The sequence below is a fragment of the Trachurus japonicus genome, chromosome 11, assembly GCF_045865225.1.
Source record: "Trachurus japonicus isolate A0001 chromosome 11, Traja_1.0".
Classification (NCBI taxonomy): Eukaryota; Metazoa; Chordata; class Actinopteri; order Carangiformes; family Carangidae; genus Trachurus; species Trachurus japonicus.
Genome location: NC_140917.1, coordinates 21,417,725 through 21,436,641, shown reverse-complemented (window position 1 = coordinate 21,436,641; position 18,917 = coordinate 21,417,725). Strand labels below are relative to the sequence as shown.

General features: G+C 40.3%; 2 protein-coding genes across 3 annotated transcripts; both read left to right on the top strand.

Annotated features, from left to right (window-relative positions):
* The first annotated feature begins 755 nt into the window (after positions 1–755).
* Positions 756–9,153, top strand: LOC146978784 (regulation of nuclear pre-mRNA domain-containing protein 1A-like). The gene is made up of 7 exons (XM_085791714.1): positions 756–1,177; positions 3,415–3,544; positions 3,906–4,012; positions 4,315–4,409; positions 4,674–4,800; positions 6,282–6,457; positions 7,984–9,153. The coding sequence occupies exons 1-7, from the start codon at positions 1,027–1,029 to the stop codon at positions 8,080–8,082; spliced, it is 885 nt and encodes a 294-aa protein (XP_085647840.1). The 5' UTR covers positions 756–1,026; the 3' UTR covers positions 8,083–9,153.
* A 199-nt stretch (positions 9,154–9,352) lies between these two features.
* On the top strand, positions 9,353–18,895 carry LOC146978783 (uncharacterized). Of its 2 annotated transcripts, XM_085791712.1 has the most exons (13): positions 9,353–9,582; positions 9,882–9,950; positions 12,026–12,050; positions 14,751–14,837; positions 14,922–15,061; positions 15,170–15,289; positions 15,428–15,464; positions 15,633–16,557; positions 16,674–16,806; positions 17,037–17,102; positions 17,213–17,314; positions 17,423–17,669; positions 18,455–18,895. In XM_085791712.1, the coding sequence occupies exons 1-13, from the start codon at positions 9,529–9,531 to the stop codon at positions 18,709–18,711; spliced, it is 2,262 nt and encodes a 753-aa protein (XP_085647838.1). In that variant the 5' UTR covers positions 9,353–9,528; the 3' UTR covers positions 18,712–18,895. The 2 variants fall into 2 exon arrangements, with proteins under 2 accessions (XP_085647838.1, XP_085647839.1); XM_085791713.1 differs by lacking the exon at positions 12,026–12,050 and having other exon boundaries at positions 9,368–9,582.
* Positions 18,896–18,917: the final 22 nt, after the last annotated feature.

Here is an 18,917-nt window from a genome sequence, read left to right as displayed (position 1 = left end):
GCAGAATAAATGCTTTCTACACTTGATGTCTTTGTTTCATCATTTAAGAGGTTGAAATCTTTTTAGATTTAGACTTGGACATCTTTATTAATCCCAAGAAGAACAATACCTCAGCAGTTTACCCAGTCCATACAACCTTGAAGTAAGTAGATAAATACAAATTGGTTTTTGATCAGTTTTGATATATCGGTGAATGAGAAAGATACATAAGTTGAAGGTTATATGTCAGAATTCATATTTGTCATGCATGCTGTTCCTCCCTTCATATTTTAAGATCAGGATTCCCCTGATCTCTTTCATTTTCAGCATCATTTTGTAAGAAAAAATATCTAAATAGTAACATTTCCTTGAACATGGTTGGGAATACATGATATTCCTGGCCAATTATATCAGATCAGGGCAATGAATGGTGAACAAAGATGTGCAGTCTGTCAATGATAATGGTTTAAATGCCGCATTTAATACGGAGAGTAATGTGAACATTATTGTGATGTCAGCGTGCAAGCTGCACAGTTACCGGCAGCGATATTCCTACAATAAACAGAGTAATTGCATCACATTACACAGACTGTGAGGTTTCATTTGGACTTAACAAGATACCTAGACCAAAAGACATATTTTACCTACACGACGAGCTCATAATGCTTCGTCATATTTATCAGCCAGACGACTTGTCACAACGGGATCTATAATTTCCACTGGACCTGAACGCACCGTCGCTGTCACACGGAGCTTGCGGAAGCGCTTCGTGCAGTGTCTGCGCTGGTTTGTCCGAAGCGGAGCCTGCAGCAGGGCAGACCCCTTCCCCCCTCCTCTCCTCTAACTACCGAGACGACAGCGGCGGTGGCAGCCAGTTAGCATAAATACCGTGTCTTCACCATAGGAACGGTATCGTATGGCATTTACCTTGAATGGCTAAAAGTGTAGTAACGACTGGTTGGCTGTAGGTAGGTAAACAACATCTGGGAGGAACATTGGAGCTGCCTCTCCCGGTTTCTCACACTCCCCCCTGATCTCGTCGGTAATATGTCAGCTTTCTCTGAGGCGGCTCTAGAAAAGAAACTCTCCGAGCTCAGTAACTCCCAGCAAAGTGTGCAGACGCTGTCGTTGTGGCTCATTCACCATAGAAAACACTCCAAGACCATAGTCAACGTTTGGTTCAACGAGTTAAGAAAAGGTAAGGACGGTGCGAGCTAAGCTAGTTCCTCGTGATAAAACACGGCTGTAGCATGTTTACACAACTTAGATGTAGCTCCTGGCTACATACGCTGGCTAACTTCGGCAATGCTGTTACTAAAATTACATTAAAGCTGATTGACAACGGGCTGTTGTTAGCAGAGCAGTTGCTAACCAACGCTAGCCAACTTTCAGTTCAAGGAGGTTTAACTCATCAGCATTGTCTTAACACCAAGGCTAACGTAGCATGTAACCACGTTATCCCCCCACTAACGCTGCTTTGTTTCTCTCGTAGCCATGTGAAGTCTAAAATGTTGACCCCGTGGTTTTTCTAAATGTATACATTGATGTTAGCTTTGGTAAACGAGTCTCTAATTGTTTAGCCCTGATGCGGCAGACTGAACCACCGAGCTGCTCTTTAAATGGACTCCCACAGTGCACATAGTAAATCCATATTAAGATGGATTTTCCTTTAAGCTGTAGAAATAAAGATTACACCCAGTTAGCAATTGAGATCATGGCTATATGTGTCAAATAAAGGTTGTTGCTCATATTGATGAACACTCAGATATTTCCACCCAACTCACCAGTTTCTGTCAGTCACACGAGGAGTTTTAGCTTCTTCCAGGTCAAGAAAATGAGCTGATCATGCTCCATCATGTTTTTATTTATTTATTTTTAAATTAGTGTTAACTTTTATGAAAGACTCTCTCTCTGTTCATTGGTTTTTGGTGTTCCGAATATATAGCTGAGAAGTTCACCTTGTCCTTTCCCCAAGCCATGCAACACTGCCAACATTTAAGTTTTAGTGAACTAAATTAACATTGAATGCTAGAAATAACTGGGCCACCTGGATAGTAAGGTGATACTGGATCAGAAGGAGAACTTAGACTTAAATGTTAGAAGTTGGTCAGTGCGACTTGAGCTGTTTGTAGCTGCAGGGGTGGGTTTATTTGTCTCATTGAAGCTTTAGCTTCTCTGCCATTAGTTTTGTCTTGGTTTCGTTCCCTCTCTCCCTCTCCTTGTCACAGGAGCACAACAGTATGTCCCCTGAAACTTTACATAGATGTAAGATTTGTCAAAGTTAGTCATGGTCAGTTACTACTAAATGCGTAACTGTGTCAAGTAGTTCAGGCAGCATCATGATTTACAACATACGATTTCACAGCTTTGTGGACTGATACTGAAATACACTGTAACCTCTGATTCGCTGTGGTAGTTGGATATTCTTTGTGTAATTTTATTTTTGCCTTATTGTCACAATAGGTTTATAAAACATGGTGTGCCATAACAAAAACTGATGCAGAGTGTGTAACCCAAAAAAAAGGAGTGGCTGGTGGTGTTTGTGTGTGTGTCTTTTTAAAGATGCAACTCAAAGTGTGACTGATGGAGGTTTCAGACCACTAACCTGCCATTTATAACTGACTCACAGTAAATACTAGCTCTGAATTTATTAAGTAGATGCAGGTAGAGCTTAAACACATAATCTTTGAGCTGCTTACAATATTATTTTAAATGATGATAAAAAAGCCTGTTGTATGTTGGGTATTGCTGTAGCTAATAGAAGCCCTCTTTCCCTTAGGGTGCTCCTCAACAACCTAATGATATCTCAAGTGGATGTTGTATTTTAGGAGCTCTGTCTAAGGACCGAAAGTAGTGTGCAGTGTTAATAGCAATGGGGATAGAGATGGCACATTTTCTCTGGAGCTTTAAGCTTAGCTCAGTGTTGACTGTAACCTGTGCAAAAACAACAGACATATAAATTATCACCTGTCTGTTATCAATCTGCCATGGAGTCTTTGCTGGTGGAGAAAACATAAATAGAGAAGAAATATAAAAGAAACATAAAAGAAACAGTTAAATTAGGGAAGAAAATAAAAAAAGTTCTTTAGTGTTTCAGTCCTTGAGGCTTTTATGTCGCTTTAATGAAGAGTACCTGACCTGGGTGTTAGGCTACATTATAGATTTTGCTTGATTATTTTCTGTGAGGTTGATTTGTTAAAACCTGTTGGTTGTGTTGTGGTCTTGCTTGCTGGGAAAACATGCTGGTATCTTTTTTTCCTTTTTAAAAGTTTAATCAAATAATCATAAATAACATTTTGATACGTTATCTGGTGATCAAAACACATCTGTTGCGTCCAAACCTCTCACTGTTTTGCTCAGCCTAATCGTCTGGGTTTGTGTATCATATCCAAATTCTTCAATGTAATATGTGTGTCTGCATGTGAATGCTTGCAGCTCAGGTATCACGCAAGCTGACCTTCCTTTACTTGGCCAATGACGTCATTCAGAACAGCAAGAAAAAAGGACCAGAGTTCACCCAGGACTTTGCGCCCATCATCGTTGATGCATTCAAACACGTATACAGGTCAGATTCTACATTACTACATCAGCGATAAGTGTTGTTGTGTTGTGTCTTCTGTTTCAGGTCTCTGTGATAGGTTCGTTTGTATCACTAATTTTCTATTCCTGAAGTCCATGTTTCTATTGAATTGCGCTAGAAAATTTTGTCGTTTAAAATGAACAATTCAAGAAACAGAGTGTTCAGACTTCTCCAATAATCGTTTCTGAAATTCTTAATTGAGATTGAGATTACTTTATCGTTCAGGATGTGATATCTTTCAAACTTTGATGCAGCTTATGTCATGTATAGCATATTGGCAGTGAAAGGGCTGTTGGAACAAAGCAGTAAAAAGTATGTGTCTGTTATGTGCTGTGTTCCTGTCCAGAGAGGGCGAGGAGGGCTGTAAGAAACAGTTGGGTCGGGTTTTGTCCATCTGGCAGGAGAGAGCCGTGTACGAGAACAACCTGCTGGATCAGCTCTCGCAAGTCCTATGTAAGTTAATTCACTACTAACCTGTAGTGGTACTGTATAGCTTCGAAGTAGCGCTCAACACCCAACCATGTCTACGTATGTACTTCTCACAACAACAAGTCAGTGTGACCTAACGTGCTTGCTTTGCCTCCTTTCTGTATGATGAATTTTCCTCTATGGCTAATCGTCTTTACGACTGTGAAATTATTATACAGTTGCTCTGTATTTCATCATATAAAATGTTCACCGTTTCACCGATGTTACTAAACCAAGTTCTATTTTTAACTTTTCTTTGCTTTTGCTTTTTTTCTTGTAAATCACAGATGGAGAAAAGAAGGCGAAGAAGAGGTCATATGAGGAAATCCAGCCAGATGATGAGGACTTTGCCTCTCAGAGCTCCCCAGCTGAGCCCCCACAGGTGCTGCTCTAGACAAACAACGCAGCCATAAATACAGGATGCTAATGAAGTTGTGCTGTAAACCACATAGGATCATTTTATGATACTTGTCACAGTTGACACAGCAGCTTTTGGAAGGATGCGTCTCTTCATACTGTCTTACCTCTCTGCTTACCTGTCAGATGTTGTTCATGTCTGGCACATACTTAATCTTAACCAGTCATTTACCACGCTCTCTTCTTTCACTCCTCTCATCTGCTTTGTTCCTTTCACCTGCGACCTCAGACAGCGGAGTTAATCCGAGCTCTGCAGGAGCTGGAAAATGCAGCCTCTGGCGACTCAGTGCTGCGTCAGCGAATCTCTTCCCTTCCTGCTGAGGTGCAGGACACGTCGCTGCTTCACAGGATCACAGGTGGGAGGCAGGACACAGGACATTATTGTGTACTTGAGTCACATGGAGCACTTTATTAGGAACACCCTAAAAACACTGGATCAGGCCTCTGCTTACATTTGAAACAGCCTCAGTGCTTCGTGGCTTGGATTGCATCACATTTCTGCAGATTTGTCTGCTGCAGATTCTTGCTCCCATTCAGCCAAGTCTCAAAGATGTTCCTCTGGAGCTTGCTTTGTGACATTTTTTTTTTTAAGTGTTTTATTTCACACCAGTACACAGTAACCAGACAGAACAAACTCACACATCAACATACCAAAACAGCAACAACACAAAAAACAACAACACCTGGCCTGAAAGGGGGATGGACGAAGCATAGCTTTTAGATTTCCATCCCCTAATTGCATTGCGTTGAAGTATCCTCAAGAACAGGGGTTTTCAGCATAAAGCTGTTGAATCAATGTGCTGCCCCTAACTTCTTGTTTTTGTTGGTCAGTGGCTTTCTGCTGCCTGAAGATAGCAGAACACATCTCTCACACCTCCTGCCATTTAAACAGTGTGGGTGCTGAATGGGGAAATTACAGCTGCATTTGGTATGAAACTAGCAAAGACACTTGCAATGTGTTTTGTGCTGCTTGCCTCCAGGGTTGGGCAGAGCCCTGCTTCTTTGATGCAGACAGATGGTGTTGATGTGGGGAAGGGATAAATCGATCAGAATTTAGCCAATTGGATAGTAACAGATAATTCATATCATCTTATTATCTTTTTTTTTTTTTCTGCTGCACGTTCCCAGTCATTCTCCAGCACCCACACTTTGAAAACCGCTGTTTTAGAGTGTAGAGGGTAAATTGTCACCAACAATACTCAAATAGGCGGGGACAGTGAATGACAGAGCAGAGAGTGTGCCAAGAAAACATTGCCCACACTATTACACCACAGACTGGACTGTTGACCATCTGAATACCTCAGCACAAGTCAACGTTCATCTGACCTGTCTATGTTTGCAGTCTCCAACAGTCCTGTTGTTGTCGTGGTGGTGACTTCTGCTTTTGGCCAACAGGGATGAGAAACAACATGGACTTCTGCTATTGTAGCTCATCTACTTCATCTACTGAATGGCTGAGAGGATAATTGCATTAAATAGCAAATGTCCAGGTGTTCCTAATAAAGTGCTCTCTGACTGTACATTAATATTTGTTTATTATTTAAATGTTTTTAAAAGTAGTTTAAAGCCTTTTAAAACATTATAAAGAGCTCACTTGTCTTCATCTCAAGAGACAAACACTACCGGCTGAAGATCACTTAAACAACACACTTGAACTAGAATGAGTAAAAAGTGCCCAAAATGCCTCAATTCATCATATGAAACAATGTTAGAGCTGCCAGTGATTGTTCGTCCTTGTCCGGGAATGGCAGATGTCTGAATTACCTCCAGCTGAACCCTCTGAAGTGGTTATCATTGAGCATTGTTCCCTGTTCTCTGTATGCTCTCTGTGATTCAGATAAAGAGTCGGGGGATCGTCTCTCCCGGCTGGTGGAGGAGGCCTGCATGCTGCTAGCAGACTACAGCGGTCGCTTGGCAGCGGAAATAGATGATAGGAGGCAGCTCACACGCACACTAACGGTCTTCCTGCAAAGCCAGAAGGACGGCCTGGCCCAGAACGAGCAGAAACTTGAAGTGCGTAAATCACTTTCTTTCTTTTCACTTATTTTGTATGTGTGTATGTTTCGTCTACCTCGCCTTTTGTGTCATTAATATCCATTCTCAGTGGTCATCCTCCATCTAGCAGCATGCTCGCACAGCTTGTCTTCCCATGTTTTGAAGTAACATTTCTGTTTATGTATTTCAGCTGTTTCAGTCTTACTGCAGATTTCAATCCAAGTCTTAGGCCTCATTGCATCGCCAAACAGGAAACATTCTCACACACGTCCAAGTGAGATTTTCCCATTGTCATAGAGAATTACTTGAACCTTTTAGTTAGCTGAGGTCACTCACTGCGCACTTTCCACAAGATAAGAGTATCGACCAAAACAAATCCAGTCTTGTAGCGCTGAACCACTTATCTACAAAGTTTCTTGTTTTCCCGTAACCTTGATTTCTTTGTGGTGACAATAACTGTCCAGCCTTTATTCACAGGACACCAAGAGGATCTTGAATTTGTATCTTCACCCAGTCAAGTCTCTTGTAATAAAAAACTGAAAATAAAAACTGAAAATAATTTTGTGAGTGCTTTTATTTTGCTGTAACACCTGCAGTTGCTGGTGGTGTGTGCTGTGTTTGAAATTTCCATTTTTAAGGATGTTATGCTAACAGCATTAACAGTTTTTTTTCTCTGGTATTGACACCCTCAAGGTTTGAATTGAGCTAAGTTCAATAGAAGTTGCAGATGTGCTCAAATGGAGGGAAACTCATTGTATAACAGGTCAAATCAAAACGTTAGAAGAGCAGAACAAAGTTTTAGGAATCTGGTATAGACACAAATAAATAGACAGTAGTGTATATTTATTATCCCCCTGACCTGAAGAAATGTGTTTTGCTTGTACAACACACCCACACATCAGCTGTCCAACAATCATAACAAAGTAACACCTTAAAAGTGATGTAACTGGAGCAGAGATAAAAAACAACAACATCTTGAGTAACATTTGATCTTAATGTGTCTTTTTACTGTTAGAATAATTAGATGTACATGAATCAGGTGAACGTCTTTCTTATGTCAGCTGTTTCATGGCCCTCTCTAGATTTCAAACACTCCATAACATGCCCTTTAGATGTTCAGTTCTCGATCAAGATGTTAAACTGTAAACACCTCAGTCTGAGTCCTCAATGACTTGAGATGTTTTATAGACATAAAGTAAACCAAGATGAGAGTTATCTATGAACCTGAGGTAAATACAGTGAAATATAAACACATTTAAATCTCATCCTAGATACAGTCATTTGTAAGATGACTGATAAAGTCTCATACAACCTTTTGACAATTAATATGGTTTCTGTTTTCAAATGAAACACATTCTGTTATGTCACTAATATTTCTATTCTTATTTAGTTTTCATTTGTGTGATTGAGTCTTATCTCTGCTTCCTTGAGACAAATTGTATTCTTAAAATATTTCTGATTTTAAGAAGAAAAGAAAAAAAATCACAACATTGCAAACATGTTTCTAGGTTTTGACAGACCTCTTCTGCTGTGGACTTTTTCAGGAATACAAACGTAAACTGGCGAGGGTGACCCAGGTCCGAAAGGAGCTGCGTTCGCGTCTGAACAATCTTCCAGGAGGACTCTACAACTCTTCTGACTGACCCAAGTTTCTCCTCCTGAAGTTTACACCTGACCCTCCTGCTACTAAAACATCTCAACATTGTTTCTTAGATACTTGATCAGCGACATCGCCACAGCCCTTTTGTTTTTGATTTTGGAAAGTGTCTGTATGGTGACTTATGGTTCTCATTCTGTCTTGGATAAATAATTTATCCACATCCACGCTTTTATTAACAGAAACGTCTTCTTTTTTTTTCTCTCTGTCTGTGAGCTCATCTCTTTGTGCTGTATGTCACTGGTACACTGTACATGAAGATGTATAATAATCAGACACAGGCCTGTCATGCTCTGGCCCCTGCCCATCAAACTTTTACAGCTTTAAAGTAGTACGGATGATGCTGGTGACATATTTTTGTATGATAGTGACTTAAAATAATACACCAGAAAATACTCCTTTAGTGTGACCATTGTAATGATTTTCATTATTTGGATTGCTGTCATACTTTTAGTTTACTTAATTTTCCTCACTCCAGGTTGTAGATTATTGCAGCAGTTTTTCCAAATTGGGATAATTCATTTTATTGCCTCCGAAGCAAAATATGTTTTTGTTAAATAATTGGGAAACCATATTGTGAAGCTGAGTAGTATGCCATGTTCCTAAAAGCAAACACATGTGATTATAATTTACATAATGCCTCTTTGTGAGAGGGGTGTGTAAATCATTGGTAAGTGTACATATTCAAGATTGTATATAGATATGAAGGCGTTGTACCTTTGAGCGCTCATGATTTCCCTCCATGTGAACATGGCTTGGACGTGGTCATTCAGTCAGGTTATTGATTTTCTTCTTTACAATGATATGTTTGTAGTTGCCCATACCTACATGATAAGGAACTGCTGAGTGAAGGAGTCTGACGTCTTGTTAACTGTAACATTGTCCTCATAGTTTTATCCTTATGTCTACTGAACGCTGTGCTGCTGATGGTGCCTCGCAGCCGGAGAAGTGCCCCAGTTTTCAAAGCCAGGCCTGAAAAGCAGCTGTTTGTTTTTGTAACTATGGAGCAAATTATTCTAAGAACCAAATAAACAGAAGAAAAAAAGTATAAGCCCTTTGCAGTCATGTCTGCTGTTTGTGACACTGAGCCGGTTATGCCACCAGGGGGCGTAGTAAATGGACGCCTGTCAACTTGTCCCAGTGTTTTCTACGATGTGCGCTCGTTTTGAACGCCTGGACAGCTTTCGGAGGAGGGCGGTACGGTACAAAGACTGACCCCGCTCACCTGAGCTTCCTGTGGCCGACGACACGAGCTCACAGGAAGTTGTGTCAACGGAAGGTAACGTCTCGATGAAACAAACCATACACGCACACGAACGGATAGTGTTTTCAAACTATACATTGCAAATATAAACGTAAAGGTTAGGCCCAGTAGCTTACGTTTTCTAAATTGTGAACATTTTAACTCTTTGTTAGTCGTTAAACTTCCAAAATGGACAATTTCGAGACGCCTTACGACGTTGAAGCTGAATTCATTGAGTGCACGGTAAGATAGCTAACGTTAGCTTCACCTGCTAATGTGACACGGTTCGAGAAAGAAATAAAACATGATTTACAAGTGCTAATGACTATTTACACTCGGTTGATAGATAATAAGCTAATTATACTAATTTGGTTATACTAAACCACAGTATACTTGTAGTTATACAATATACTTGTGGTTTAGTATTCAGTGATTAATGCTCAGTTCGTAGTTTAAGATGCTGCTCACCGAGAGAATTCATCCATTTTTGCTACCATTGTTTGTTGCTATTGCAGGGAATAATGTTTTCTGTTTCTCTCCAGGTCTGTGATAAATCCATAAGAGGAGAAACCTTGTACAAGATCCACCTGACCACATCAGGGCACTTAAAGGTACACAGCACTATTTACTAGTGCAGAGAGCTATGTAATCTGAAATTTGTGTTGAATATTAACATATGAAATACTCTGTGATAAATTAATGGTAATGGATAACAAGCTATTTTACTGCGACTATTGCTATTGTTAAATTTAAGCTGACGATTTTTCCTTGCATGTAACAACAAATTTTCAACAGGCTCAAGGTAAAACTCACAGTTAGAAACAAAACGTGTCATCCCACTGTCTTCACAAGCTGTGGAGATCTCTGGACTGTTGGTTTATTTCTCTCCGTGTGTATCCTGCAGTTCTTCCTCCCTCAGTCCTGCCGTCTTGTGTCATAGTAAAAACAATCTGGTGGGTAAGTCCCACATCAGTGATAACAGGCAAGTGCTGAACATTTCTTCTGAGTGAGGCTTGAAACTGAGATTTTGGGCACATTTGCATCTGCATCTTTCATGTCTGAGCATTCAGGCACTTCTCTTGCTACAAGAAACCAGCAGGCTCTTCGACCTTTGTGAAGACAACGTGCTGCGCATCCAGGATGACTATGATGTCTTTGATTGGTGCACCCTTCAGTGGGCATCATAGTGACGGCTATATGACTTGATCTCTGTTTTCTTAGTCTTCTTCATCATCATCATCATATGTGGACAGTTGTGATCGACACAAGGATTGCAAGATTCATGTTTTTGAACAACCTGCTGGGTGACTGATCTGTGTCACTCTCCTTTTAATAGTTTGTTTTAAATGAAGGACATCCTAGAGTCACTGTCCCACATCCACTCTCTGGAAATTTTCTCCAGCTCCCTTGGGAAATTCACCAGGTCAGGATCTTGCAAGATTTTTGGAACTTTTATTCCATCACCATTGATTTGACCAAAACTTGCAACACACTAAGGTTTAGAACATGTGAATTTGTTCTTGCACATGACTACATCTCACATCCTTCCCTGAAGATTCATGTTTTGGTGGGCAAGTTGGACAACTTGCTTGATTCTCAGTGGTTTCCAGTTTCTACTACTGGGAAGCTGAACATGGAAGACTAATAATGCATAAACATGGACTGTACTCTGACAAACCGGGCATCACAGTTGCAAAGATGCTGCCCACTGTGCCCAGGCATAGAAGCCTCAGTCCTCAGTTGGTTGTCCAAAAAGGATCCGTTCAGCGTACTGCTGCATGGTCAGCTGCGTTTTGGAAGAGCTTTTGAGCTTCTTGCACTTGAGGTATACGCCCTTGTCTGAAGAAAACTGATGATGACTTGTATGTCTTGCATGAGTAAGGCCTGTTATGTCTGGAGGGATGATGTCTGATCAAAACAGATTGTTTTGGGGGCTTGAAAACGCAAAAAAGTGAAACCACCCTCCAGAGTGGAAATCTTAAAAACACTCCACCGTTGCATCCCCATGTAAAGGGTGAAAACGCAAAAGTCTGCTCTGATTGCTATGACCTGTGGAGGGCACGGAGGGCAGCATTACGATTGCCGGCGTACAGCCTGCCGGAAATCAAGAAGAAGAAGTAGAAGAGGAAAACACACAGGCGTGCGGACTTGGTGGTGTTGTGTGTTGCACGCAGATTTCCACCCCAAAAACGCTCGTCTAAACGCGGAATAAAAAGTGAAGACGCGACGCCACTTTTGCATTTTCTGTTCGGATCGTTTCCGTTTAAACGTAGCCTATGTCTCCTCTTGTTTGTACTGAAGAAAGAAGAAACCTTGCAACTAACTACTTCTCTCCACACAGACAGCCATTTCACATAAAATTTGGTCTTTAAGTATTGCGATAACCTTCTCTTAATAAAACAGCTAAATATTTACAGTTACAAGCAGAAGGACACACCCTCAAGTCCTTAACTGCTTTCTTTTCAAATATACTAGGTTAAAAAAAAAAAAACTTAAAAGAAGACAGGTGAGTTTATGTACCTTTACTGCACCTCAAGTTGTTTTAGTGAAAATAACATGCTAAAACATATTTTTGTGTCCATGACATAATGGTTCTGTTTTTAGCAGTGGTGAACCCTAACCATTGTCCTGTTTAACCCAGTACTGATTGACTTGATTTTTGTTGCTCTCCTTTTATTCCTGGCAGAAAGAGGAAGCCCTTGTTGCTGCGGGTAAGTAGACTTCATCTTCAGCCCTGTTATTTTGTTCTATTCTGGCCAAGAGTGTATTTGCTGTCTGTTCAGATGAAGGTAACAGAGGTCAGTCTACTCTGTTGCTGGTTTTTTATGGACAGCATTTTTATTGCATTGGTTGTGATCCCCGTAGAATGCTTTGAGAAACTGGAAAAAAAAAAAATCTAAGAACATGTCATGGTTTGGACTGGATTATATAAAAAATGTTCCAGCACTCTAAAAACTGAAATACACAAACGTCACGGTTCCTCCTTAATTAAGGGAAACTTCGACTTGCCTGCACAGAGCCCTGACCTTGCCCCTTGAAGACGGGTGGGATAATGGGTTTTCAAACTTGTTTTCCAAGATCAGCTCCAAACTCACTGATGCGCTTGTGGCTGATTGGGAACAAATTCAGTCCAGTTTCTAAAATGTTATGGAGACGATCTGCTGCTATAGCAGTAGATTTATGCCCATAGTTTTGGAATAAGATGTTGAACATCACACATGTGTCATGTACTGCTATGCACATACTTGACATAGAGTCTATGACTCATCAATTGCATAAATCCTGCATGTCTGATTGTCAGACTAATGCAGGTATTGGCACAAATGATGTGCCGGAACTGGCCCAGCACTGGTTTGATGGTGGGTACTGAAACTGGGCAAAGGTTTCTGGAATGCAGCTGACTGGAGCTGATTGATTGTTGAAATCAGCCAAGTCTATGTGCCCAAAACAAAGGACAGCAAGAGTTCCACTTTGTACCTTGTGTGGTTTTTGGTAGATGAATCATTCAAAAATCTGTGAAGACTGTGAACCCCTCTGTCTTTTTTATTATAGGGCAATCCTTATATTCTGGGCATCTGCAATGTTTACCAGTTGGCTGTGCAACATCATGTGTAGTCCCGTCAAGTCACTGTATATTTGGTTTAAAATTACCCCAGTTTCGACTGAGGGGCTTGTACATTTACCAGCAGCAGAATGCTGACAAGGCTACCAGTGTGACTGGATCTAGCCTCAGATGCAATGGTATTAGGCAAATAGGTAGCATGCAAGCTGGGCTCAGTGCACCATACGCAGGGCATCTTCCACTGTGTGTCCTTGTTTTACTGGACTGTGTGGACACAACTGGTTTTCCCCACAAATGGAGATTGTGCCGCCTACTGATGCCCTCGGGGGTCAACATGTTATTCATAAACGTCATTCATCCGCCCATCAATCAAATGGGCGGCAATTAGTGAAAGAATGCAGTATAGGCCAACCTACATGTCTCCCCAAATGTCTATACATTTGGCCACCATTTTTGGTGGCTATGTATTAGACAGAGCAGGATCACATCCAGTTGATTTGTGACTGCATCATTAATGAGTGCACCAACACGCAGCTGCAATGATCCTGACTTGGCTGGTGCCTGGCTACTGAAGTAGATGATGAAAGATGCAAGTAATCATCTCTGTAGGTTTATGCAGAGCATGCATGCATCCTTGCACATCAAACAGTCTGACTGTTTGATCCAACTTTCTGTTTAGAGGAGGGTTCAAATGTAAAAAAACAAAAATACATTCATGCCGCTTTGCGTAGGAAAAAAATGGCGACAAATTCTTCCAAGAGATACTTGTACACGTTTTTGAACATGCAGCCCCAAAGAAGCATGTTCCAAAGTCACCTGACAAAACAAATCGTAGAGGAAAAATTGGTTTCCTCTACTCTAGGGATAATAGAGGTAACATGGGAATGTGGTAGTTTTACTTCTCTAAGATGGATGTCACAGGAGGCCGAGGCCTCTCTTTCTTGCAAAGTAAGTTTTTTTTTATACAATGAAAGCATCGTTGTCAACATTTTTTTTTAATCGGCTGTCGTAATGATTTCAGAAGATTTCATCCCATGTTTGTATCAAAGAGATCCCGTCTGTGTTGTATGTAAAGCAGTTAGTTAAGCTGCATTACAGATACATTTGAAAATTAAAAATAAGGATGTGCTGTACTGAGAACTAAGCAAAACGAGTCAGTCTGTACCAGGTTTAATATAATTAACTAAAACTATCAGTGAAAAAATAATTTAGTAAACTGAAATATAAAATAAAAATTACAATTTTTCCAAACACGAGAACTAAATAAAAACTACAATAAACAATGCAAAACTAAACTGAATTGTAGATAACATTAGCTTAGTTTTAGTTTTCTTAGAGATGGCAAAGTTGCAGGAAGAAAACGGCTCAATATGGGACTACTTCGAGTACGACCCACAGGTAGATATTAAAGAGTGAATGTAACGTGATGAGGATTTTTTTTTTTTTTTAATATTTTTTGGGGCTTTTTTGCCTTTATTTGATAGTTCAGTAGAGATAGACAGGAATGTCTATCGCCACCGCCCCAACGTGATGAGGATTTGAGGACTGATGGGAACATTTATGGAATCCCACAAATTTGAAAGTTCATCTTCAGAGTTCTCACAGAGGCTACCTGGGGGAAAAAAAAAAAACTAAACTAAAACTGCTTAATCACTTATTGAACTAACTAAAACTAAACTGAAATAAAAGAGCAAACTGAAAAATTAAATAAAAATATAAACTAAGGAAAATTTTTAAACTATAATAACCTTGGTCTGTACACATGATATATGATATATAAAATACATTCTACACTTAAAATCATCTCTGATATTTTCCTTTGCTAACTACCAGTGTTTTGGTTTCTTAGGGGCTGCAGTCAAACAACATGCCTTACCAGAATTTATGGACATTTTACAGTATCTGGACTACTTGAAGCTTGATGAACCCATCATCGGTGAGTACTTTGATACAACATTTAAAAATAAACCATCAATTTAAATTTAATTGTGATTTAAAATGTTTTGGTTTTATGCCTCAGGTTTGAGCTATTTGGATGAAGTCCCCGGAGATGACAAGCACCCCGGCCCCTGTTATGCCTGTAAGCTGTGTCACATGACTACGAACCTACCAGAAATGGTCCACCATGTGATTGGACGTAAACACAGGCAGAAATATGTGGTAAAGCACTGTCGAAGTTTTCAGAAATCTATAAGCCCTTTGAGTGTTTGGTTTGCTTTTCAGCTGACAGGACTGAAGTGTGACTGTCTTATTTTTGTGTTCATGCAGGAATTGAAACGGCCAGACTTGGTGACCTGGGATAAACAGTCCATCATAACCCAAGGAGGAAAGATCATACGAACCAGAGCAGAAATAATAGAGAGACAGGATGGACGAGGAAATCCAAATGTGAGCCACACAGCTTTCAGTAACTAGTCATTTTTAATGAAGATATTAAATTGCATTTGTTTTATTTCAATAGTTTTCATTTTTAATTATTTTAGAGGTTAACATTATGCTCTTTGTGATTTATTTTTTGTGTTTCAGCCAATGGCCAAAAGAGGGACTTCAAACTTTCCAAGAGGTACACTTTTCAATACTGTTGAATGCTGCTAATACACGCAATATTAAATTTGATATCTAACCACCACTATAAAAAGAATTTGTCATGGAGCTATTCATAGTGAAAATGCAAATGAATCTATAATAAGTTGTATTTTACTGAAACTGTGTGTTTACTCCTGTTTCACAGTTGAATCAAATCAGAAGCAAAATAGGGGCCGAAATAACACCCAGAGTTTCACACAGCGAGATGTACCACCACATCTACCAAAGTTCAATGATGATAAACCTTTTCACCAGGGGAGGTATCCCTCAGTTTACCCCGATACACCATCATTCCACCCAAGTGAAACTTACATGAACAGAGGCAGACAGATGTACCAACCGGAGGACACTCTCAGCCGTGACTACATGGAAGAAGACCTGCAAGGGGGCGATTACAGGGAAAGTAATATGCACGGACAAGAATACGAAGAGGAATATGTTCAAGAGCCGTACAATCCTGGTGGTGTTTCCAGGTATGATCCTAGGGATGAGATGCCAATGCCTCGTGGCCAGCCCCGACAGGTTTCGTTGGGTTACCCTAAAGAGGCTCCTCCTATCAAAGGCCCCTTCCCAGAGAGAGATGCTCTGAAGGAGTTCTACACTCAGGAAGTTCGACGCAGGCAGATGAATTCTGAGTATCAGGCGTCACAGCAGACATACCCAGAAGATAAACAACGGTGGCCCATGGAAAGGGAATCTGGCAGATATGATGGTATGAACAGAGCAAGTAGGCAGGGATCAACTGAATCAGAGGCCAAGAGAAGGAGCTTTGCCACACCTTCTGAGAGTGATGATCCCCATGATCATTTATTCAATATTATCAAAGATTATCAGCACAAACTGAGAGAACCACGTGAAGAGGTAGCAGTTGCTAACCCTGGGCTAAGCAGAACAGGACCCCCTTCCTCCCATAGACAAGTGGAAGTTACCAGGACCATGTCTGGCATCCCAGAGCCATTCAGGCGCTTTCTGACGGGGGCCTCTGATGATGATGACGGACATGGTAAAAGGAAAAGAAAGAGTCGCTTCTCTGATGCCACAGCAGAGGAGGTGGAGATGACGAAGGAGATGTGAGTGATAACATCCCCGGTCATTTATCTGTAAAACATTAGAAACGTGAATCTTTTATATTGTTTGGCTGAATGGTTTGTTTTTTCATCTCCACATGTCTGTTTTATTCTCAAAGGTTTGGTGATGAATATGGACCTCCAAATCCAAAAAAGTTTGGTGGTCATCCCAGACCAGTTGGTACATCACGACCACAGAGACCTGAAACCCATGGAGCACAACAATATCCTGATCCCTACACAGAATCACAGGTAATCTGTCATGACATTAAGCTATTCTGATGAAATAGTATCCTACCAATGAATTCATATGAATAGTCCTTTTGTACACCATAGAAACACACATTTCTTTCTCTGTATGTCCCTGTACTGGTCCACAGCCTGGGGATTGGGGACCACTACTGTTTTCTACTTCCAACTATAGTAATAAAAGAACATGATGCTCTTATTTAACATACCTGATGTCAAACTTGTTGTTTTAGAGCCCACATCATTCTGAGATGTACCAAAGAGGTGGTTCTGGGTCAGAGAGTGTCTTTGACATGCTGGTAAGGTTGTAAAGTGAAAAGTATTTGCAACATACACAAGCAGAGAGGTGTCTGCTATGCAAGGGGGGTCTTAACCACATCTTTTTTCCATGTCACTTTTCCCCTTCAAGAAAAATATTGAAATTGAGAATGCAGAAGAAGCTGACTTCCTGAAGAATAAACTTTGCAGCCTCCTGAGAGAATTCAAGTCCAAAAAGTCAGACAGTGCTGTGGTAGGTGTCACTGTGCACATGGCCAGTCTTTCTAATAAATATGCGCTTTAATTCTGTCCCTTTGCAAAACTGTCGAATAAATTAAAGAGGAATTTGTTTCTGTTGTAGCAAAGAAGCCAAAGTGGAGCTGTTGTCAACAACAATTACAGCAGCTTAAAGCCAGACTCACAGCTGTCTCCACAACAAAAGTATGAAAGAAGCCTCAGAGAGGATTTAGACCTCAGACAACCGCAAGACTATTGTTTCCAAGATGAAAACAGAGGACGAGGCTGGAAGCAGCCTGAGTATATGCCTGATGAGCAACTCCAGGAATACCATGAGGAACCCAGACTCACAAGTAGAGGCCAGTATGGAGGTAATTTGTCAATACAAACTGTTTAACTTGATACCACTAACTTTATCTTTGCTCTGTAACAGGCATTAATGTTCATAAATAACTCAAATGTTAAAGGGATAGTTCAACTTTTTTGAAGTGGGTTTGTAGATCTACAAATGGCCATTAAGAAAACTAGATGGAATAGAAAGGGCTCTGCTCTCCCCCACTGAAAAACATCGACACATCGCGCTGCACTGAGACACAGGCAGTACACTGTTGTCAACGAGGGACAATTAATCAGTCTCAAAATAATACACCAGTTTAAGAGTATGATCTAATTCATTTAAGTTCATTGAACGTTATAAAAAAAAAAAAAAATATATATATATAATACTCCTCGTATGTACCTATGCACTCTATGACTGTCGGGCATTTGATAAATAAAAGTTATAAAAAAAAGAAGAAAAAAGAGTACGATCTAAAGTAAAATTTGACAATGCATTGGTTGGTCGGAAAAAAGTTTATCTGGAACTAACCAACTTACTCAGTACTCCTCCACACAGGCAGGCTCCTTTCTACTGCATATAGTGTACTTAATGGGCATTTATAGCTCATACAAACCCACTTCAAAAAAGCCGAATTATCCTTTTAAGGTCTGTTTATCGGTCATATTTGATGAAATATTCCTCATTAAAAGTATCATAGAAAAACAGTGAAATTTGTTGTTCATCTTGTGATGAACAGTACGCTACAGTTGCTGGTTTCCACTCTCAAAAATGAATTTTTCCCACGTCCCTTTATAAGTTCTTCTTTTTGAATTCCAGAGGTTTCTGGGTTCTCTGAAACGTCTTGGACGCCACATGCTACCCGCTCAGATGAGCCAGGATATTATCGTGAAAGGTTTCAAGAACCCACGCACCCTCAAGAATACCACCCTGCTGCTAAGGAGTATTTTGACTCTCGCTCATCTGCATCAACTCTACACATGGAACAAAATCCCAGGATGCACAGGGGCCCTCAATACTCCAAGAGCCTTGACAAAATTACCTCCACTCTCCTGGAGCTTGTGGCAAGAAAATAGTCATCATAAAAATGTACATACATTCACATATGTTTGCGATATTCTGAAATTGTGAATTGTTGTGAAATTACCTTCCATGTTTTTGTGTTATTTGCCTTGACTTTGACTTTTATGAAGTTGTTTCTTTTCAAAAAAATTTCAAGCATCATTGTTTATGTAAACATTAAAACATTTGTCTACTACAGCTGTAATGTCTGCTAAAATTT